We start from the raw sequence: 24,572 nt of genomic DNA, 5'->3' as shown, positions 1-24,572 counted from the left end.
CACCTGGGCTCCGAGCTTTTCAGGACATATTTTACATTGGGATAGCCTTAAGTCATATGTTTTAAAATTTTTGTATTCTCTACATGTTTAACACATTTTGAATCAAAAAGAACTGAAAAGTCAAGCATTCAGGAGATCAGAAATAGATATTCAGAAGTCACTAATTCAACAAGGGTCTTTCTGAGTGTCATAGTTAAAGTGACAGACAGATCTTTGCATTTTGCTTCTATAGAAAGAGGTAAAAGCAACAGAGAATGGATCAAAAGTCATTATATTTCAGTAGGTATTTTGCTGGTATTCTCTCTTCCTTAGACCATTTGTGTTTTTAACTGTTCAAGCCTCACTTTTTAACAGGATCAAGAGATATTTTATATCTGCTGTAAGTGATGATTTGTATGTGAATTGGATTTAAGTGAGTTTCACAAAGTTATCAGCCTCAGTCTCTTTTCCAGAATTTCCAGTCAGGATGATTGATGATAGCCCATGATGTTCCTGGTGTCTGTATTGTCTGACCAAACTTTAAGCACATTGCCTTCTTTAGTAGCCTTAATGTTCATTGGAACAAATTGTTCGCATCCACCATTCTGCCAAGGGAAGCTTTCACATGCTTTTGATAGTAATCACTTAACTTATAGATGGATTTGAGATCAACCAGTTGCTCTTAACCTGGTTTAGTCTATCTGCTAAGGCAGTTTTACTAGGGTGTGACCTCTGTGCGTGCTATAACTTTCTAGAACCATGTAAATGTATTCAGTCATTTTCAGCCATAGAGATTTAGAAAACTTGATTTCAAATTCCAACTTTCTTATATCACCCCAGCAAATACTTTTCATTTTTTTGCATATAATAATATAGATACATGATGATTCCCTCTTAGAATGAAAACTCTTTGAGGCCAGTATATGCTTCATGTTTGTCTTTATATCCTAAAAATCCAGATTGATGCTTGGCGCATAGTAGGCATTTAAATACTTGATTACTCATTGATGCTAATTTTTCATGTCTCTGCCATACAAGTTACTTTACTTGTCTAGGTTGTACTTTCATTATCTGTGAAAATGAGAGGATTTTACTAATTAATTTCATCTCAAGTTTCTTGGAATTCCTTGTAACATTCAAGGTTCAGTTCATGGTCAATACAAGTTCTTTCCTGATTCCAAATTCATTTCAGAGAGAGAGAGAGAGAGAGAGAGAGAGAGAGAGAGAGAGAGAGAGAGAGAGAGAGAGAGTCTGTAGTTTACTTATATAGCTGTACTTCCCCCAGTCCCTCAGAAGGTAAGCTACTTAGGGTCAGACACTGTCTTCATTTTTATCCCTGTAGCCTCAGTGCCTAATATAGTTTCTAATATATAGCAGTTATATAAAATATATTTTTTGAATTAAATCTCTAAGACACAAAACTGTTCTAAAGACTATGAAACTCCTTATTTTTAATCTTCATTCATCACCAATATGCTAATGCTCTCCCACAATCCTTTGCTCTGATCTCTCAATGTTGGCATTTTATCTTATTTGCAGTGTTTTTTTTTTTTTTTTTATGCAGGCTCTCGGAGAGTCACAGAACTAGAGGGACCTTAGGTGCCATTCAGACTAAACTCATTCCAAGCAGGACTTTTCTTAGTACCAAAGAAATAACTATTTACCTTCTACTTGAAAATATCAGTTATGGAAAGTCCATTACTGCCTATCTGAGGGTTGTTTCTGGTTCTGCTTTATTTTTGTACATTTCTAACTTTTAGGAAATTTTTCTTATATAGAGTTTAAATTTAATTCTCTGCAACTATCTCTAGTCTTGTGGCCAAGTACATGGGGTCTTTTAGCCCATGATAATCCTTCAACTCTTTAAAGAGTTGTAGATAAAAAGTAAAAGAATCAAAATATTGCCTCTTAGCCAGGGGATTTTAACCTGGGTTTCTAGAACTCCTTAGTTTCCTTTGTTATCCTTTGCATTTTATTTTATATATTTAAAGATATTATCCTAAGAAAGAGACCATAGGTTTCATCAGACTAACAAAGGGGTCTTTAAAGGGGCATTAAAAGATGAAGATCCCTTGCTCTAAGAACCCTTTAATTAAGGACTCCTTAATTTAACCTAAATATCCCCATTTCTTTCAACTGTCCATAATGTGGCAATGGTTTTTAATATCATTGGCATGTTGACCATCTTCCAACTTTCTAAAAAGTGATACTTGGCTATTAAACAGTCAATACATTTTGATTTAACAAAACCACTTATACTCCAAAGATACAAAAAAAGGAAAAAGATCTCTTTGAAAAAATATTTATAGCAGTTCTTTTTGTGAGGCTAAGAATTTGAAATTGAAGAGATGCTCATCAGTCCGGGGAATGTTTAAACAAGTTGTGATATATGATTGTGATGAGCTATTACTTTTGAAAGTATGTAAGAAATGACAAGCATGTTGATTTCAGAAAAACCTGAAAACATTTTCATGAACTGCTGCAAACTCAAGCACACAGAACCAGGAGAACATTGTCCATAGTAACAACAATATTATTCATTGAAGAACTATGAATAACTTAGGTATTCTAAGCAATACAATGATCTAAAACAATCTCAAAAGACTTAAAATGAATCATACTATTTATTTCCAGAGAAAGAATTGTTATTTGAATACAGAATGAAGCATATTATTTTTCATTTTCTTTCATTCTTTTCCTTTTATTTGAATCTTCTTGTACAAAATGATTAATAAAGAAATGGTTTGCAAGATTAAAAATATGGAACCTATATCTGATTACTTACCATCTGGGAGAGGAAGGAATGAGGGATACAATTTGGAGCTCAAAATTTTTTTTAAAATAATTTAAATTAATTTATTTTTTGTTGAATTTTGCAGTTTCCCCCCTAATCTCCCTTTGCTCCCCCACACACCCCCATAGAAGGCAGCCTGTTAGTCTTTACATTGTTTCCATGCTATACATTGATCTAAATTGAATGTGTGGAGAAAGAAATCATATCCTTAAGGAAAAAAAAGTAAAATATAAGAGATGAGCTCAAAAAATTTTTAAAAAAAGTTAGATTGTTTTAGTATGCAATTGGAGAAAACTATTGGAAAAAAGGTGACCCTTGGTACTGTATAAAGTACTCTAAGCTTGAGAATAGTAACAAAACACAATTGGATTGTCATCTCACACATTCTGGACACTATTTTTTTTAGGTTTTTGCAAGGCAATGGGGTTAAGTGGCTTGCCCAAGGCCACACAGCTAGGTAATTATTAAGTGTCTGATGCTGGATTTGAACCCAGGTACTCCTGACTCCAGGGGCAGAGCTCTATTCACTGTGCCCCCTAGGTGCCCCTGGACACTATTTTTTGGTAATGATTTGTGACCTTGAAGTCCACTTAAATTATGTTCAAAATGACTATTATCTAATCACAAGTCCCTTAAATTTGAGTAGGCAGCATTTTGAAGCCAAGCTTGTGGCCTTATGATATTTGATTCAGATGGGATTAATTGTTGTGTTCTAACAATAAACATTTCTTTGGACCCAAATTTTGTCATCTAAAATGTTAGCTACCCTTAATACCACTGCAACATTGATAAAATTAATAGCAAGCTATTTATGAATCTTAATCCAAGTCATTGAAAAAATTCTGAAAATAACAGGACTAAGAATAGAATTTGGAATCATCCCATTAGAAGTCTCTAAAGATTGATCTGTAAACAGCTATTATTTAAAAAGGGAAATTAAAAAGAGAAGATCCAAATTCCAATTAACTCCATTCTTATTCCACATCTCTTCCATCTTGTATGTCAGTTTATTATAAAAGAAATCTGGGGAGCTAGATGGGGCAATGGGTAGCGTGATGAGCCTGAAGTCAAGAAAATTCATCTACCTGAGTTTGAATCTGATCTCAGACACTAAGTAGTTGTATGATGCTGGATAAATCACTTAACCTGGTTTGCCTCAGTTTCTTCATCTGTAAGATGAACTGAAGAAGGAAATGGCAAACTAATCCATTATCTTTAAAAAGAAAACCTCTAATAAGATCATGAAGAGTCAAACATAACTGAAAAAACTAAACAGCAACAAGAAGAGAAATCTAGGTATTCTATATCTATGGCAATCTTCTTAACTAATGACTTAGCAAACATATTTCTCTTATCTGTTGCTCCAGACCTATGTTGAAATGACATTTTGAATGGATATTTTATTTTTCCAAATACATGTTGTGAAAGTTTTTTCAACATTCATTCATATGCATATGCACATTTTTAAGTTACAAAATTTTCTTCCACTTGAAATTACATTGTAATAATGGAAAGAATGCTATACTGGGAATTAGAAAATTAGGGTTGTTAGTTCTGACACTAATATTACATGACCATAATAAGAATATTACCCCCTTTTAGGCCTCAATTTCCACATCTGTAAACTGAAGGGTTTGTCCTAGGTAATTTAAAAAGTTCCTTCCAGCTCTAAAATAGAGAAGCTTTGTTCTGACATTCTTCATTCTAAATAGAACCCAAAGACAAAAAAGCTGATTCAATATTAGATTGCATTTAACAGAGGCTCAGCTTTCAGAACAAAGGTGGCATAGAATAAGTATCATCCTTCATAATAAAATCACATATAGATTATTTTGCTCAATTCTAGGTCTCAGTTTAGAAAAGATGCTGTCAAACACATTCAAAAGATGAGGTCAAAGATTATAAAAGAGTTAGAGACCATGGCTTCAAAAGCTTAGTTGAAGGAATTGGGATGTTTGCCTGGGGATATGTCTTTGGATATTTGAAGAGTTTATCCCTATGGGAAAGGGTTTTTGTTTAACTGTTAGTTTCATGGAGTCCAAGAGGACAGAACAAAAAAACAATTGGGGAAATTAAGGTTAATTTAGGAACTATGAAAGGACACAATAATTCTATTAATGGAGTTCAGGATTGATGGGTGTAGGCATCCAAGAAATACATTTCAGCTTAATGTAAGGAGAAGAGTGCTAATAATAATTAGAAAGGGATATCATGAGAGACAATGGACATATTGATATCATTAAGTCAAAGATATTAAAGACTAAATTCTTTTTCAAATTATTGGTGAAGCTAGATGATTACTAATATCCCAGTCAACTTCTGAGACCATTCTGGGCAGGTTACTTCTAGCTCTAAAGTTCTAGGTTCTAATATTCTCCTCTCTCCATTTCTTTCCAGCCTCAGCATCATGTTCTTTTCTTCCTTCATATGGTAATGCCTTAACCAAAACTAAAACAAGACATCCCAATTAATCATTTCTTAATTAACTGAATAATTCCTATCACCATGCAGTATTCAGCTGGACCTGTGACCATTACTAGCTAAAGTCTGTATTTTAGAATTATGAAGGATCATACTCAGAGACCCCCTTTCTTGGCCATGACTTTAAGCACAGGAAATGTATACAGATGGGACACCAATGAACTAATTCAAATATTCCCTCCTCATTCCCTACACAATCTTGACCTGGATACTCCTTTTTTTTGGCTCACCTGTTTCCTGATCACAGAGCTGCTCACAGGCATCAGTAGTCCTCTGCCCACATAAGTCTCTTATCCAGGGAGATGTGGCATTAATCTGGTAATAAAGGGAAAGCTTGGCTGGGTTTAACCAATCAGAGATGTCCAGGTAGCTCCCCTCACTCACCACAAAGCTGCTACCTGTGAGTAGACAAAAAGATACTTTAATTTTTCCAATAGTGACTCAGATAGATTATAAAGAAACCTACAGTTTCATGATAAGGAGAGGGAAAAAATGTAAATTAAGAATAGGCTCCTTATAGCATTATATGGTATGAAATGGTTTTTCTTACTAGTTACTAGGACAATTAACTCTTTCCCCCCCATTTATCCATAATATGTATGGGCCCATGTGATATAGTAGAAGGATCTTGGATATGTCTCTTAAACTCTTTAGGACTCATCTTTCTTCTCTGTAAAGGGACAGGATTGAACCAAACATTTCTAAGTGTTATGAACTTACGACTAAGACCTGCTCTTTGAATTAGGAAAAATATGGGATTCAAATTTCTATTCTGCTGCTTATTAGCCCATACGGTTTTGATCAAATCATTTAACCTCTCAGAGCCTCAATTTACATATCTGTGATATGGGGATAATGATATTTATATTATCTATTTCACAGAGCTGATGAAGACAAAATGAAATAATGTATTTGAAGCACCAAAACTGATCTGAGAGTTTGGCACATAATAGGTTCTTAATAAATGTTCGTTGACTTACTAACTTTGAAATCCTAAGGTGTTACATAAATGTAAATTATTTTTTATTACAAAACAACAAACACAAAGGCTTGGGGCAGCTTGCATACTAAATTATAATGCAAAATAAGTGATTTAGAAAGAAATAAGAACAGAGAACATCTATAATACTTATGCTTTAATCTTTTTTTTTTCTCATGAAACCCTTTGGCAGTCTGGTGAAGTCTATGGATACCTTCATTTGTTGTCTACCTTCATAATTGCAGGAAATGCTAGATTTCTTTTAGAGGATAGTAAAAATAAAGATGCAATGTTTTCCCACCCAAGTTCATATATTCCTAGGAAATATCTCAATGAAGCCCTCAGGAGTTCATGGACTCCAGCTTAAGAACCCTTAATCTAAAGGAAAGAGAAGTGATGTTTGCAGGCATTCAAGGTCAGCCAACCAACTACTCCACTTCAGCACTGAATATGTTTCTACTTTCCTGGCATCTGAGGAAAAAGGGTAAAGCCACTGGCTTATAGTTTTCATTTTCTGACCAGAGGAATGCACTTAGCAACTGTTCAATAAATGGTCTTTACATAAATGAATAAATGGCAAGGACTCAATAATAGGCTATGGGATCACCTTGGGAACTAAATCCCATCTCATAAAAGAATGAGATTTTTCCCTATGCTTCAGAATTCCCCATGTTTTCCTTGGAACCTCCTCTTTCATCTGTTTGGCTCTGCATCAAATGTGTCTTTCTGTTGTCTTCTCACACCTCTCTCTCCAGAGAGTAGTGATTCTGAGATGAATATGTGCTCAAATCTTTGCTTTAAAACTGTGATGTTTCTTTATTTTTAAAATGTATTTTTCTCTCCCTTTGGCTTCTGGGAATATGCATCATCTAATTAGCCAAATAGATTTTCAGTTCAGCCCAATCATTTTCTTATCTAACATCTGAAGCCCAGCATTGCTCAGGGGACTGCACAGACGCTGAGGTCCTCATTAACTCTGATCTTCAATTACATTGATTATAAGACTGCTTCTGTAATTGTGCAGCATACATCAAGGGTGAGTGGAGAAACCTTTGCCATTCTTTGGTGTTTTCTATGAAGCCAATGACACAAAGACCACCAAAGAAACTGAAAAGTACAGAAGTGACCTGAAAATATCAAGGCAGAGGTTGTTACCAGATTAAATTTCCTAGAGAACTAAATAATAGTGTTTCTCTATTATATTCATGGCAGATAAAGAGGGATAAAAAAAATTTTTGGTTTCAGAAATGAATTGGAACAGTGAAGGAGAAGATGGCATGACAATTATATTCACAAATAAAGTTAAGATAGTCTTTTAAAGTATGAATCTTGTACTTCTTTATGAGGTAAAGAAATGAAAGATGTAATTCTTCCCTTTCTGCTTTTCCTTAATTATTTAGCTCCCAACTATCAGCTGCTTGAGATTGAAATCTAAGAAAAAAAATGGCCCTAAGTATCATTAAGATATCAAAGCTTACCTTCTCCCCCCATGCAAATGTGAAAAAGTCAAATTAATGAGATATCTAGGAACAAAAGATCCTTGTGGAACCACAATAGAATTTAATTCAATTAACTTTTATCGATCACTAATTACATGCAAGGCACTCTGCTAAGTGTAAGGCAACAAAACAGAAATCATTTCCCTATTTTTATTGCTAAATCAGTGATCAACAAGAAATATTGAATGTTTTTTTAGAATTTTTAGTAATTGTCTAGTAAAATATGAAAGGGTTTAGGGTGAAAAGAGAACTAGAAGAACAATTTATACAATAATCACAATGCTGTACATACAAAACATAGAAAAACTTAAGAACTCTGATCAATTCATGACCAAGCATGATTCTAGAAGTATGAGGAGGCAACACATTATTCAGGTCCTAATGGGGAAGGTATGCATATAAGACAAAGAATACAACATAAAATTTTTAACATGATTAATGTGGGACTTTGTTTTGCATAGCTACAATAGTTACAAAGGTTTGGCTTTTCTTTTTCTTCTTGCCAAAGAGGGGTAGATGGATGTGAAAGAGAGAGAGAGAGAGGAGGGGGGATAAATGCTTACTAGGTGGGAGAAAGTCAAAAAGGAAGAACAATTTAGTCTTTTTCTTTGATTTTAAAGAGATTACTTTATTTGCCAATAATCACAAAATTGTGAATAGCTGAGTCATATCTAGACAGCTCTTAGTCTAGTGGTTTCTTGACTCCTAGTCTCTGATTCAAGTCCATGACTATTACTAACAATGGTACTCTCATACCTAGTGAGTAATTATTTCCATATGTTTTTATCCTAGCCCACAGCATGAATCAGGTTCATATCCTCCTGTAAATATCCTATAGTAGATTATTCAAACATTGGATGTATTTTAATATTGTAATGATTCTGGCACAACACAAGGTTTTTCCTAAAAGAATGACCTTCCTTTATCTTTTGAGAGTCATCCATATCCTTAATGGTTATTTTTTTTTTAAATTTTATTTATTTAAGGACATGGATTTAAGGACTTGCCCAGACACACAGGCAATTAAGAGTCTGAAGCCAAATTTGAAATCAGGTCCTCCTGACTCCAGGACCAGTGCTCTATCCACTGCATCACCCAGCTGCTTTGTGATTTTTTGCAAAAATTTATTGAGTGCAAGTCTTTCTTAGTTTTATGCTTCAGGCTACTATATACATTAGATCATTTGTAACTTTAAATTTCCCAGAAAACTTAGTATTCCTTAAGTGATAATTATATAACATCACAAGGTGATTCTTGGTAGCAAAAGGATGGGTCTTTTTCCTCCAGCAGTTGGGGAAATGACTAAACAAATTGTAGCAAATGAATGTAGTAAAATATTACTGCTTTATAATAAATCACTATATAATAATTCATAGGTTACAAAGAAAGGCAAAAGGTAGTCCCTACTCTCATGGAACTCATAGTCTAATTAAGGAGATAGCACACAGACAAGTTGTACAAAAAAATTCCGTACAAGATAAGTTGGAGATAATCAACAAAGAGAAGGCATTAAAATAGGAATTGGGAAGTGAAAAAAATATTCACTATCCTCCAACTGAAATGAACATATTCATAAATTATTTAAAAGCATTATTCTGAGGAGAGATTTGATAGTCTTCACCAGCCAATTTAAAGAATCCATGATACAGAGCCAAGATCATGGTGTAAAAGTAGGGACTCCCATTGAGCTCTCCCCCAAACTACTCCAAATACATTTAAATAATGATTTTAATCATTAGTGGGGCAGATCCCACAAAAAGACTGAGTGAAATAGTTTTCCAACCCAAGGCAGCTTGGAAGATCTGTGGGAAAGGTCTGTTACACAGGTTGAGAAAGGACCTATAGTGCAACCTGGGCCCCACCAGAACAAATCAGCCTCAGCTATCCAGAAACAGACCTTGGGGAGCCCAGGTCTGAGGTAGCAGTGGTAGTTTTCAGACCTCTCAGCCCAGGGATTTCAAAGTCTATGTTGGAAGGTTAGCCACACCAGAGTTAGAGTGAAGCCCAGTTTAGTGCAGGCCTCAGTGACAACCTAGCCCCAAAGGACCAAGAGCAGGTCTGGGGAGGAGTCTAGCAAAGAGTCCCCAGCAGATGCTTCCAGACTGCCCCAACCCAAGGAAGGTAGGGGGGTTGGGGGAGATTGAAGAGGTCTCTTGCTACCCTTAAGGCAGGATTTCTTTCTTCACCCATACTCAGATCTGGGTCACAGTCTGGTAGCCCTATCTCAGGAAAAGCAGCAGAAGTGCAAAAGAGCTTACTATCTATAGCAGAGCATGGGCCTCCTCATGATTCCAGGGATAAAGGAGGGCATGTGGTCATCCATAGATCAGAGCCCAAGTCAGGAGAGCAGCCAGAGACTCTCAAAAGGAGGAAGTGAGAACTTGCAGATCCCTGCGGGGGGTGGGGAGTATTCCAGAAAACAGCTCCCAAACCACTCAAAGCTGGGGGCAGCTAGGTGGTGCAGTGGATAGAGCACTGGCCTTGGAGTCAGGAGTACCTGAGTTCAAATCTGGCCTCAGACGCTTAATAATGACCTAGCTGTGTGACCTTGGGCAAGTCACTTTAACCCCATTGCCTTGCAAAAACCCCCAAAAAACAAAAAAAAAAAGAAAGAAAAAAACCCTCAAAGCCTAGGACAGTGTATCCTCTGCACTGGAAGAGAACCTTACCTTAGCAAGAATTAAAATCATGTCACAGGCTGGGAAAAAATCCAACCATAGACAGTTACTTTGGTGATAGGGAAGATCAAAACATACACTCAAAAGAAGATAATAAAATCAAAGCTTCTATATCCAAAGCTTCAAAGAAGAATATGAATTGGTCTCAGGCAATGGACGTGCTCAAAAAGGATTTAGAAAATCAAGAAAGTTAGAAGAAAAATTGTCAAGAGAAATGAGAGTTATGTGGAAAATCATGAAAACCAAGACACAAGTTTAGTGAAGGAGACATTGAAAAAATACTGATGAAAATATATCTTAAAAATTAGACTGGGTCAAATGTAAAAAGAGGTCCAAAAAATTCAATAGGGAGAAGAAAGCCTTAAAAAAGCAAAATTGTTCAAATGGAAAAGGAGATACAGAAATTCACTGAAGAAAATAATTCCTTAAAATAAAGAATGGAGGAAAGGGAAGCATATGATTTTGCGAGAAATCAGGAAACAATAAAAACAAACCAAGAGAATGAAAATCAGGAAGAAAATGTGAAATAACTTACTGTAAAACATCTGATCTGGAAAAAAATTGAGAGTTAATTTAAAAATTATTGAACTATCTGAAAGCCATGATCAAAAAAGAGCCTAGATTCCATCTATCTCTCAGGATATTATCAAGGAAAACTACCCTGATTATCTGGAAGAAGAAAATAAAAATAGAAATTAAAAGAATCTACTGATCACCTCCTGAAAGAGATCCCAAAATGAAAATGTCCAGAAATAATATAGTAAAATTTCAGAACTCTCAGAACTAAAGGAGAAAATATTGCAATCAGTCAGAAAGAAACAATTCAATTATTGTGGAGCCACAGCCAGTATAACACAAGATTTAGCAGTTTCTGAATTAAGGAATCTAGAATTTGGAATATGATTTTCTAGAAGTCAAAAGAACTTGGATTACAACCAACAATCAACTACCCAGAAAAACTGATCATAGTTTTTCAGGGGAAAAGATGGATAGTCAATGAAATAGGGGACTTTCAAACTTTCCTGATGAAAAGATCAGGAAATTTGATTTCAAATATGAGATTCAAATGTAGCATAAAAAGGTGAAAAGGAAAGTAAATCATTATGAGGTTACCTTAATGAGCTTGAAGTATTTATATTCTTGCATGGGAAGATGATACTGATAATTCATATGATTTTCTTCATTTATTAAGGCAGTTAGAAGGAGCATATATAGATAAGGCATAAGTGGTAGTTGAACATGAAGGGATAATATGTTAAAAAAAGATGGAATTAAGGGGTGAGAAAGGAATGTACTAGGACAAAGGGAAGGTAGAGTGAGGTAAGTTATCTCACATAAAAGAACAAGAACAAGCTTTTACAGTGGAGTGGGAGAGGAGAGAGTTGAGGGAGAGTGAGCGAGTTTTACTCTCATCAAAATTGACTCAGAGAGGGAATAACATACACACTCAATCGCGTATAGACATTTATCTTTTCCTAGAGGAAAGTGGGAGGAGATGAGATTGGGAGACAGGGGAGATAACAGAAGGGAAGGAAAATTATGGGAGAGGATACTCAGAAGCAAAGCACTTTTGAGGAGGGACAGGGTAAAAGGAGAAAGAGATAAGAATAAATATGGATGAAGGGAATAGGATGGAGGGAAATACAGTTAGCAATAGTAATTGTGGGGAAAATATTGAAATAAGTTTCTCTGATAAAGAACTCATTTCTCAAACATAGAGAACTGAATCAAAATTATAAAAAATAATAGCCATTCCTCAATTGATAAATGCTCAAAAATGTGAACAGTACTCAGAAGAGATAATCAATGCTATCTATGGTAAAATGTCCTATCTCATTATTGATTGGAGAAATGCAAATTAGAATGTATATATATATATATATATATATATATATATATATTCTGAAATACTGTTTTATAGCTGTTATATTGACTAATAGGACAGATAGAGAAAATGATGAATATTGGAGGAAATGTATGAAAAATAAGACAATAATGCATTGTTGGAGAAGTTGTGAAATGATTCAATAATTTTGAAGAGTGATTTGGAACTATGCCCAAATGGCTATAAAACCATGCGTAAACTTTGACCTAGAAAAGCTGTTACTAGGAGGTCTATATTCCAGAAGAGATGAAAAGCAGGAAAGTATGTATATATATATACATATATATATATGTATATATATATACATATATATATATATATATACACACACAGATATTTATAGCAGCTCTTTTCTGAGGGCAAGGAACTGGAAATTGCATGGATGCTCATTAGTTGGAGAATGGCTGAACAAATTGTCATGTATCATGACAGAAGCTATTCTGATATAAGAAGTGATTAAGGGGATGCTCTTAGTAAAATCTGAAAAAACCTAGATGAGCAGATGTCATGCAAAATGTCCTATGCACAAATCTAACAGCAATATTTTTTGGGTAGTCAGCTGGGAATGATATACCTCTTCTTAGCAATGCTGTGACCCAAGACGACTCTGAAGAACTTATTTTTTATTGATGTTTTATTTTGGTTTTACAATACGTGCTATGAAAATTTTTCAACATTTATCCATTTGCAAGTTACACAATTTTCTTCCACCCTCCCTTTCTCCCAACTCCCCTCAATGGTGAACAATCTAGTGAAAGTTGCATATTTGCATTTCTGTTTAACATGTTTACATATTAGTCATTTTGTGCAAGAAGAATTAGAAATAAGGAAAAACAAAGAAAACTATGGGATAGGAAGGAAAAACCATTAAAGAAATATTTAAAACATGAACACAGTGTTCATTCAGATTCTGTGGGATTTTTTTGGGGGGGGGGGGGCTATTATTTTTGTTTTTTCTTTTCTGGATATGGATGACATTGTTCATAACAGCATTGTCCTAGCCCTCTGAGGGGGGGAATGATTGGGAAGAAGGGAGAAAATTCAGAAGTCAAAGTTTTAAAAATGAATGTTAACATTTGTTTTCCAAAACAAAATAAAACAAAAAGTAGGTTTTCAAAAACTTTAGGACAAATATCATGTGTTTCAACTCTTATGTTCTACATGTTAAATTTCCAGTTTATCATATGGTATGACTCAAAGTCTTTTCCTTCTTGATATTCTCTAACTTTTCAATGTCCTTTTTAAACAATAATAACAATAGTGCCCTGAACTGAACACCTTATTCTAGATGTGGTTAACAAAGGCAGACAGAGTACTATAGTATTATCATCTTACAGGAAGCTATACCCCTCTTTATGGATCCCAAGTTTGCATGACCTCTTCTGCTTACCACCTTACCACATTACACACTGTTAACTCCTTATTTAATTACAGTTCACAAAAATTACCAGAACTTTTTTTTATCTTTCTATCCATGCCTCTCCATCAAATAATTATGAATGATTTTTTAGTGCATAATATAATCTTATCCTTATCCCTATAGAATTACATCTTGGTAAATTTAACTGACTTCTCTGTTAAAGTCCATTCAGATCTTGACACTATTATATAATAACACTTTTTAATTTTGTGTCATATTAATGAAGATGTTAATCAACACAGGGTCCAAGACAAATTTTTAGGATCCTCCCTTAGAGATCTCATACCACACTGACATTAAAACTTGAATACCAACTCTTTGACAACCCAACCAATTGTGAATGTATCAAATTTCATATTCATTTAATATCATCTCCACAAAAAACATAGGGACCTATCAAAAGTTTTGCTAAAATTCAGGCAACGTATATCTCTAGAATTATTTTCTTTTATTATTTTAGTAATTCTGTCAGAAGGCAGCTGGGTAGTTCAGTGGATAGAATGCTAAGCCTAGAGTCAATAACTGCCTCAAACATTTACTAACTGTGAGACACTGGGCAAATCACTTAACCATGTTTGACTCAGGATCCTCAGATATAAAATGAGATAAAAAAGGAATTAACCATTCTTAGCCAAGATACCTCAAATGGGGGCATGAAGAATCAGACATAATTGAAATGATAGAACAATAGCAACAAAAATTGTCAGAAAAGGAAATATTGGTTATGATGAGATGAATATGAATTCATTAGGCCTTAGACATTTAACACTTATTAGCTTTATACCCTTGGGCAAATCATTTAACCCTGATTGCTTTGCATCCTGTGCCATCTCCTGTCATCCTGATTCAAATCTGGCTACTAGACCCAGATGACTCTGGAGGAGAAAGTGAGGTTGGTGACTTAGCACAGCACCCACTAACTCAAATCCAATTCACTTCCTTGTCACGGCATCATCTCCCTAATATCATAGTCTTCTTGGATAATGAAAGACAAATATCATCATCATCATCATCATCATCATCATCATCATCACCATCACCATCATTATCATCATCATCAATCTGGCTCACTCCATCTGTCCTTCCAGATATTTATTAAATACCTCTTTAATCAACTGTTCAATCATTTTTCTGGGAACCAAGTCGAAGTTACAAATCCATAATTTCCAGATTCATTTCTTTTCCCTCTTTTGAAAGTCGGGATATTTGTTCATATCCAATCACATGATGTCTGCCTTGTTTTCCAGGATTTTTCAAATATCACTGATAGTGACTCACCAATCATGCCTGCCAATTATTTTAGTGTCCAAGAAGAGAGTTCATCTGGGCTAAGTGATTTATTTGAGTTAATCAAGGACAGCTGGGTATCCTGTTAGTATTTCCTTATCTTGGGAATCATCTCTCTGATGTTTATTTTTGCTCTGTCATTTTCAGTACAAAGGCTAATTCTTTTTTGCAAAGAAACAAAAGGAATCTGAACTGTTCTCTACCTGCTCTGACTTCATATTTTCATCAAAGATGCTTTAATGTATGTGTATACCATCCATAAAAGATTTTGAAAGGTGAAAAGTTGAACATATGCATGAAAAGGTTCAGAGGCTACTTGTGACTATTCTTTCACATTTAAGGTGGGAGGAGGCAAAAATAAATATCTAAGGTCTTTTTCATTGTTTTAGCATTTTGTCTTCTTTGATATATATTTTGAAGATAGTTTTTAGTGTGCTTCTACGACTGTCACATCAAACACAGGATTCTTATATATATATATTTTTAATGTGCCAGATATTCTTTTTGAGTTCTTTTTCATTTAAATGTGGTTTCAAAGTATACAAGGATGAGAATCGATTGTGGAATGCTGGCAAATCTTTTTTTCCATTTGCCTCTATTTGCTGTATTCCTTTAAGTATTATGTACAAATGCACCAAAGATAACATCACTTTGCTGGGTTTCATATCATGCTTTCTATAGGTTTCTTTTCCCTTTTAAAAATTATCATGGAAGGTAGTATCAGTAATCTGTCATTCTCTTATATATGGTTTTGGAACTTCTATTCTAAATGGACATTGACCATGCTTCCATCTCCTTAAAGTTTACTAACAAGGTAAAATATATCTGAACTATTTTGGCTCTCTTCTTGTGGCAACTGTTTTTTATATATTATTAATATCTTCCAAAATTAGTGCCAGTGGGAGTTAATTTCTTTACTTTTATCCCTTTTCTCTCTTTCTGTCAATAGTCTATATATCTGGTAAGAGTTGTTGTAATTGAATTTAATGTCTTTTCATCATTAGTATCACTTCTCATTTACCATTGATTCTTCTTTCTGGTATCTTTGATCAATGATCTGACCCCACCTAGAGAACTGATTGTCCTTAGGTACATAGTGAAATAAGAGGTACTACTTGGTAGTTGTTAAGCACTCCTGTAATTTCTGACATTTGATAGTCTGTGACTGATGGCTTGTTTGAGATAGAAATTCTGAGATGCAGTAGGCTAGGCCAATTGAGTGTCCAAACTAAGTTTGGCACCAAAATGATGAACCTTTGGAAAGGAGGGGCTACTAGGCTGCCAAAGTATGGAAAATCAGCTCAGGTAGAAAAACAGAGAGAAAAGTTCTTATTTCAATCTGTAGTGGAGTTTGATCCATTCTGCACTGGAACTCTGTGAAAAAGAAAGAGTCATGCTAGAAAAATAAACAAATTCCACACCTTTTCTGTTACTCCCATTTCTATAATGTTTAGGTAGATAGCTTTTCTTACAGCCTCTGAGGAAGGCAGTGTAAATGTCCCTATATTATGAATGAATAAATTGAGGCTAGATGCCTAGAATCACAGAATCAGCAAACTTAATTCTTGGAATTCTAAATAACCTTCTGAATCCAACATCACTGTTCTTATGAATCAATGTACTGCCTTTCTGGAGCAAACAACCCACTCTAGAGATCAAGCTCAAATGTCTAGATTGTGATGATTTATAAAACATCATGGACTTACACTATCTTGGAACAAGAATTTATCCCTACAATTTTGAAGCTTCAAAATCTCAGAGTAGGAATGAACTTCAGAGTGTAATATCTTCTAAATATCCCTGACAAGTAGGCATCCATCTTCCATTCAAGATTCTTGCTAATGAGAAACAACATAATAGCTTCTGAGGCAGCCTTTTCTACTTTGCGACACATTCATTATAAGGGAACTTTATTATATATTTAAGAGGAAAGTTGTACATAATTAATTTGCAGTTTCATATGAAATTTTCTTTTCTTATTATACTACATTATAAAAATACTTGTTTTAATTAAAATAAAAAAATTGAAATGTTTTTCAAATATAAGGGAAATCCCTCTATAAGAAGGGATGTGCTTCTCTGAAGAGTCCACCCTTTGCTTTCCCCTTGGAGCTACATAGGAAAACAAAAAGAAATGCATGTATACACACAGATATGTGTATTTAAATACACAAACACAAAACATGTATATTTACTTATATACACATACAAATTATATATATATATATATATATATATATTCAAATATTTGAATATAGTTATGAACTTCTTCCAAGTAATTTACCTTTTCTGGCTAAACATTTTGTGCTCCTTGAATGAATTTTGCTCACTATACTGTTTATCTTCTTAAAGATTCACTGAAATTTATAACTATTTCTTCTATTTAATGTAATTCTCCATATGGCATCTCACCAACAGAGAAGACAGTGCCTTGCTCTATAAGGTGCTGTTATTGATATAGGAGGAAGTATAAACAATTTTAGGCATAATAATACCTAGCATTTAAATGACATTTTAAAGTTTGCAAAACACTTTAGAAATATTATTTCATTTTATTCTTGCAACAACCCTGGGATGTATATTTTATTTATCCTCCCCATTTTGCACTTTAAGTCACTGAAGAAGGAAGAGATTAAGGGACTAGTTCAGATTCACACAGTCTAAAGAAATATTTAAATTCAGTCTCCCAGCAATCAACCACATGTATCTCCTAACTGCAAGAGAGGTAATGATGTATATTCTTTCCTAGTCAAATAGCATATAGAGTGAATATTTTGTTCAATTCTAGAAACCAGAAGCATATTGATAACCCTGAAGAACTTTCTGAGAGTGACTGAATGATGAAGTATTTCAAGTCTATGCTATGGGAGGATGAGTTGAAGGAATTAGGGGTGTTAGATCTAGAGAAGATTGGGTATGGTGGAGTGTTTATAAAAGTCTTTGAAGGGTTATGATCTTGGAATATGATTCAACTTTTCCTATATGGTTCCAATAGGCAAAATTAGTAAGAATAGTTAGAATTTGAAATAAAAGGGAAATTTTGATATGATGAAAGAAAAATAACAAATTATATAAAAATTAGAACTATCCCAAAGTTTATGGTATTGCCCTGGAAGGTAGTAGTAACATCCCCAATCAAAGACTTTAAGCAGAGGCTTTACAACTTCTGCTGTTGAGAATTCTTTTAAAGGTAATTCTTTATGGAATAGGGATTGTCTTATATGGTCACTGATGCCTCGCTGGACATTGAACTTTTATGATTCTATGATTCTATATTAAAACACATCTTGATGCCCTTCACAGTCAGAAAACCTTGGAGTGAATGGACCATTAGACCAATTTAAGATCCTGGGAAGGAGGTATTCCCCACATAACAGAATTGATGTCTCAAGGCATCAATACAGAGACCTCTTAAATCTACAAGACCTGAAATCTCTACAGGACATTTTTGGTTTTCATTCTCTTCTTTCCCTCACCTAAAATTGAGATCAAAGTTTGACTGGCAGAGCCTGCCACAGAAGTTCATGAGCCTCATGTATCCTAGGATCTTACCTTCAAAGTCAAGTGATATTGTTTGAGTCTACACAAAAGAGGCTTGAAGTTTTGACATTTCTATTTTTTCCTTGTAGGATAAAGCAGCTTGGCAATGAATGAGATAACTGGGGGGGGAGAACAAAGATAGAAAACCTAGCTCATAGATCTTTGAATTTATTTCTGAGAAAGATTAAAAGTAACCTTTTCAAAATGTTTAACTTTAGAATATGTTTTGACATATTTATATATGATATATATCGATACCTCTCTATATATTTGCTCTTTCCTTTGTGATGCTTTGTCTATATGGAAACCCTGTGTTAAGTTTAATTACAATTGAAGATTACAGTTACTTGAATGTTACTGGCTAGTGAAATCCCAAATTCTAAGAACCTTGACCTTCACTGGCCTCCAGCACTTGGAACCCCTGCCATCTTCTCTCCTTTTTACATGAAGCTAAAACATCCAGAGCCAGTCTAGACAAAAGTACACAATACACAATGGTGTAGAAAATAATGTATTATAGGAGAAAGAGTAACAAGTATGGCATCAAAAGCCTGGTTTTAAAATCCAACTTTGCTTCTTACTACTTATTTTCTATTTTTTAGGGGTTTTTTGCAAGGCAAACGGGGTTAAGCGGCTTGCCCAAGGCCACACAGCTAGGTAATTAAGTGTCTGAGATGGGATTTGAACCCAGGTACTCCTGACTCCAGGGCCAGTACTTTATCTACTAGCCTCCCCTACTTATTTTCTCTTAAGTGAGTTTTGTCACTCAACCTTAATTACCTTGTTGTTTGTCCCTCGTTTTGAAATTGGATCATGACAATAGTATTATAATTTCTTGACATTCAAGTGAATTTAATTTAAGGGGGAGAAAAACACCAGCCTCTCATTCTCCTCTGGAGCTATCTGAATCCAGTTTCCAGATATGGATGTAGATGATTTAGAGATGATCCTGGATGCAGTGGGAGACTTGGCCCTTTTAAACTAGGGTCTTTAGCAGCAATCAGTTTGACTGAGGCAAGGTCCATTCAGTGATTAGGGCCAGATAAGAAACAAAATCAGGCAGAGAATGATATCTTTAACTTAGTCCAAAAAAAAAAATCAATCTGGGAGGGGAAGACCCTAAGTGTTTCTGGACAAAACCAGAAACAATTACATATAGACATTACATTCACTCAGTCAACCAGAACTTGGGGCTTGACTTTGGACCCATTGTTGGCCAATCTTTGAGAGCCAGTGATTCAAGGTCTACAAAACTCACAAAGGAGCAAAGGTATCTAATAGTGAAAAAGACAGCCTATATAATACCCAAGGGATATCTAGATTCTCCCCCCAAAAGACTTCTAGGAATAATGAATTACTTCTCCTATCTCATATACCCTGATCTTACTCCCACTTTCCCATGGAATATGCACATACATTTGGGAGAGTGGGTCAGAGATTTGGGTGGTTTCATTTGTCTAAAATATGCTAGTAAATTATCCATTTCTAAGAGCTAGTTAAATCTGGTTGACTAATTCTTATCAATTGGTAAGTACAATGGGGGGAAAGGCAATCATAATTATGGAGGTATTGGCTTAGAAAAATAATTACTGTTCCATCTCTCATTTATAGTTCTATACTATGAAGGCACCATTCATTACCTGTACTCTTGTGATTCGACTTGCTGATACAAGTGGAGGTCCAGAAAGTAATTTCAGGAATATAGGAAAAATATAGGAAAAATAAATAAAAACAGAATGATGAACATGAAGAATTAGCAGCTGGGGTTATCCAGAAAAGCCACATATAGGAGTTAGTACTTGAATAAACTTTAAAAATATCTAAGTATTCCACAAGGCTAAGATGAAATAGAGTATCTTTTAAGAATGGAGGATAGCCTATTTGAAGGCATAAAGACAGAAGATGACATGAGTATAGAACAAGAGGAAAAACCAATTGATTGATCTACAAAGTGTCTGAGTAGAGTATTGTGGTTAGCCTTGAAAGGAAAGCTGAAGACAGGTTGCAAAGGGTTTTAAATGCCAAGCAGATGACATTTTTTTTGAGCCTAGAGGCCATTATATTTTGTGAGTAAGGGAGTGACAAGTTTAGACCTGTGATTCAGGAATTTTAGTTTGCTAGCTGTGTGGAAGATAGATGGGAAAGGCGAGAAACTTGAAGCAGGAAGACAAATTAGAAAGGTATTGCAATAATCCAAGTGAAAAGTGATTAGCATCCGAAATTGGTTTTGGCCATCATTAGAAAGATAGGGATGAAGGCAAGAGAAGTTGTGTGTATAAAATTGGCAAGACTTGTCTACTGAATGGATATATTGGGTGAGAAATAAAGGAGTAGTGAGTAACTCTAAGGTTGAGAAGATAAGTAACTAAAGATATTGGCACTGTCAATAGTAAAAAGGAAGCTCATTAAAAAAAAGTTGGTTTAGAGAAAAGATGAGTTTTGTTTTGAACCCATTGAAGTTGAATACTCCCTACTTGATACCAATTAAAAAGGTACAATTGCTCATTCATGATGCCTAGTTCAAGAGAGAGCCAAGAGCTAACCCTATAAACTTGGGAGTCAATGAGAAGATGTTAAAATTGAACACATGAATTTTAATGAAGAGAGAGAAATAATAGGACAAAAGAAGTAAAAAAAGGGCCAAGAACAGAGTCTTGTGGTGGCAGTGAAACACAAGTAATATGCAGGATAGAAAGGAAGTAGAGGCATTGATTGTAGAGTTATTTCTTAGAATTTGACTGTAAAAGGGAGGAGAGATACAGGATGATAAATCAAGGAAATAATAGGACTATGCAAAGTTTATGCTTGTTTTGTTTTATGATGGGGAGGATCTCAGTAAGTTTATAGGTAGCAGGAATGGGTTAGCTAGTAGGGAGAAATTAAGGAATGGGGGGTAAGAGAGATAGCTGTGGGCCAATTTGCTAGAAGAGATGAGGGGATTAGATTCATGTTACAGTGAACAGAGACTAAACTTGACAAGGAAAAGGTTACCTCTTTATTAGAGATTAAAGGAAAAGAGGAAGAAAAAGAAGGGGAAGAAGTCAGGGATTTTTGAGATAGAAAGAATTCACAGTGAACAAACTATTTTATAAACAAAGTACACTGTAAAGTTCTTTCTTTCTTAAAAGCAATGGTAAAAAGGATTATGTGAAGGATTTGAGAAGAGAAAATAGAGGAAAGTCATTGAAGAGTGAATATATTGAAAGTTTTATTAGAGGAACAACAAGACCATTGTCAAACTACATATGTCTTGAAAGGTCATAAAAGTTTGAGTAATAAAGGGAGACATTAGGAATGAGAAGGATTTCAGAAGGGGGATGGAGGGGGAAGGGCATTACACACTTTAGAGGAGCATTGTAAATAAGGGCACAGAATCAGAAGAATGAGGGAGCTGAATTGGGAATGGTGAGTAATCCAATTTGGCTGGAATACAGCACACATAGAGAATAATAGTGCGACATAAGCCTGGAAAGGGAAAGTGGTGCCAGATTGTAGATGGTCTTGAATATCAGACAGAGGAATTTTTAACTTGATTTGGTAAATATTAGGGAGAGAATCATTGAAGGACTTTGAACAGAGGAGTGACATGACCAGATTAGGGAAGATTAGTCTGACACTGGTATGTAGAATGGATTGGAAAGGGAAAGAGAATAGAGATGAAAAGAACTGTTAGGAAGCTGGTGCCATAGTCAAGGTGAATTATAAGGAGGTTTTGTACTAGCATGATGGTAATGGAAATGAAGAAGAAGTTTAGGGTGAATTTGAGGATGATTAAAACATTCCATTCTTTGTGTTATATAAATAGGATGATTAGGAGTTCAACTGGAGTGAAATGATGAATCTCATCCCTCACCCCCTTCCATCTCCACTTTTATTTAGAATGTTAATATAAGGAATTAAGACTGAGATTCCTTGGGATCAGTCTGAGTGAACTCCTAGGACAATATCCTATTTCTGAAGGGGAAAGGAAATGTAGCAAAAGATGATTTGTGGGTGATAGCATTATTTTCCTCATTTTTGTCCACTTAAGTCTGGATTCTGTCAGGAAGAAATACTTCTTATTTCTCTTTATTCCTTTTCATCAGGAATTTTGTGACAATAGTACCATATTACATTTTCATGCTATCATACAAAACAATTTTATAAAGTCAAAGGAGAGTTTTTAAACCATAAACAAAATCAAATTAAACTTTTAATAAATGAATAATGTTACCTGTGGGGTTAAGGCAATCAATCAATAAAAATTTATTAACCTCCTAATATGTGCCATGCATGCTAAATATTGGGAATAGAAGGGAAAAAATGCATCAGTCTCTATCCTCAAGTATCTTACATTCTATTAGATGTGACATTGTATATAAACAAAATTCATACATGTGAATATATATATATATATATATGTATGAGATGGAAAGGCAAGAGGAGATGCAACATATGCAGATTTAGGTATATGTAAAATGTATACAGTATAAGGCAATTTGAATAATGAGAAAGTAGCAGCTGAGAGAGTTAGGAAAGGCTTTGTGTAAGATATGATGCTGAAGGTGAACTTTAAAGGAGGTTGGGGTTCAAATATGGAAAGGTCAGGAGGAAGACATGCCATGAATGGAGTATATCCCCAATAAATGCATGGAGTTGAGTGATGGACTTTTAGGAGTGCAAAGAATCACACTTCCCTTATAAGGTCTTGCTCAGGACAAGCAGATGAAGTTTATAAGTGTCTTGAATATAACCTATTATTAGTTAAGGGAAGTTGGGAAGGAGTGAAAGGAAAAATACAAAACAAAAAAACAACTTAATTGTTCCTTCTATGCCAGACCTAGCTGAAGACCCTTTAACATTCACTTATTGGGAAGAGGACAGAAGGAATTTCACAACACACATTGCGCTTTATAATTTAAAACCTATTTCTCTTATAAGCAACACTATGAAGGATACAATACAAATATTATTATACTTATTTTATAGGCAAAATGAAGGAAACTGAAGTGTAGACCTTTAAGTGACATGTCTATGATCCACTGCTCCTGGTCATCACAGTTGGGATTTCAAACCTTAGCCTTTTTACTCTAATTCCAGAGCTCTTTGCATGAATTGTGGATTCATATGCCAAAAACAAGTCATAGATACATTGTTTTTTGTGCTCCATTTTCCTTACAGCTAAATCTGGGGTTGTTGGGTAGTCTCTTAGATCACTTCCAACATTTAAAATTCTGTGTTCCATTCTATATTCCCCTTTTCAATCTCATTTTCTAAGATTATTCAATTCTTTTGACTTCTCATCTTTCTCATTTAAATCTATATGGAATTACATATTGAGTGACTGCCACAAACAGCCATTATAACACCCTGGAGAATTTTGGCTGGCCCAGGTCTACCTTCCTTCAGCAGGATGTATGTGACCAGAACAGAGAACATACAGCTTCCTATCAATAAACTATTGAAACGGGGCGGCTAGGTGGTGTAGTGGATAGAGCATAGGCCCTGGAGTCAGGAGACCTGAGTTCAAATCCAGAATCAGACATTTAATAATTATCTGTGTGGCCTTGGGCAAGCCACTTAACCCCATTCATTGCCTTGCAAAAAACCTAAAAAAACCCCATTGAAACCTTGAGACATTGCTCCTGCTCCTGTACAAATGGGTGACTTCTTTCCCTTTCTGTCAGGATGGCTCTGTGTCACTGGTCCTGTTACCTAGTTTTTCCTTATTGTCTCTTGAGTACAAATTCTTGGATGCTATATCCTAGCATATTCTTGTCTCCCAGTGACCAACCAGTCCTACCTGTGGTCAACTCTTTCCCATCATTGACATACCATGTGTGCCTGTGTATGTGTGTGTGATGGATTTGTTTTTGAAAATACCTTTCCCAAGATAGTTTCACAGAAGTCCATAGCTGCTTTGGCAAAAATTGCCTGCAACTGTGTGCGCCCAGAATAAGCTTATTAGTAATTCCTCTCCAGATTTGTATCATTACTAGTCCATGGGTTTCATGCCAATATACCAAATTAGACCTAGGCACCTGTCTACTT

The 24,572-nt window shown here is 35.0% G+C and overlaps 1 protein-coding gene across 1 annotated transcript in view; it reads right to left on the bottom strand.

The window, feature by feature from the left end:
• The window catches only part of ASTN2 (astrotactin 2), a 1,297,121-nt gene that overhangs the window by 849,338 nt on the left and 423,211 nt on the right, over positions 1–24,572 (bottom strand). The window contains exon 7 of the mRNA XM_074211727.1: positions 5,485–5,652. Coding sequence (XP_074067828.1) covers positions 5,485–5,652 — 168 coding nt within the window. The remainder of the gene's footprint in view (positions 1–5,484; positions 5,653–24,572) is intronic.

The sequence above is a fragment of the Macrotis lagotis genome, chromosome 1 (assembly GCF_037893015.1).
Source record: "Macrotis lagotis isolate mMagLag1 chromosome 1, bilby.v1.9.chrom.fasta, whole genome shotgun sequence".
NCBI lineage: Eukaryota > Metazoa > Chordata > Mammalia > Peramelemorphia > Peramelidae > Macrotis > Macrotis lagotis.
The sequence above is the reverse complement of the archived record's forward strand: the minus strand, read 5'-3'. Positions and strand labels throughout refer to the sequence as shown.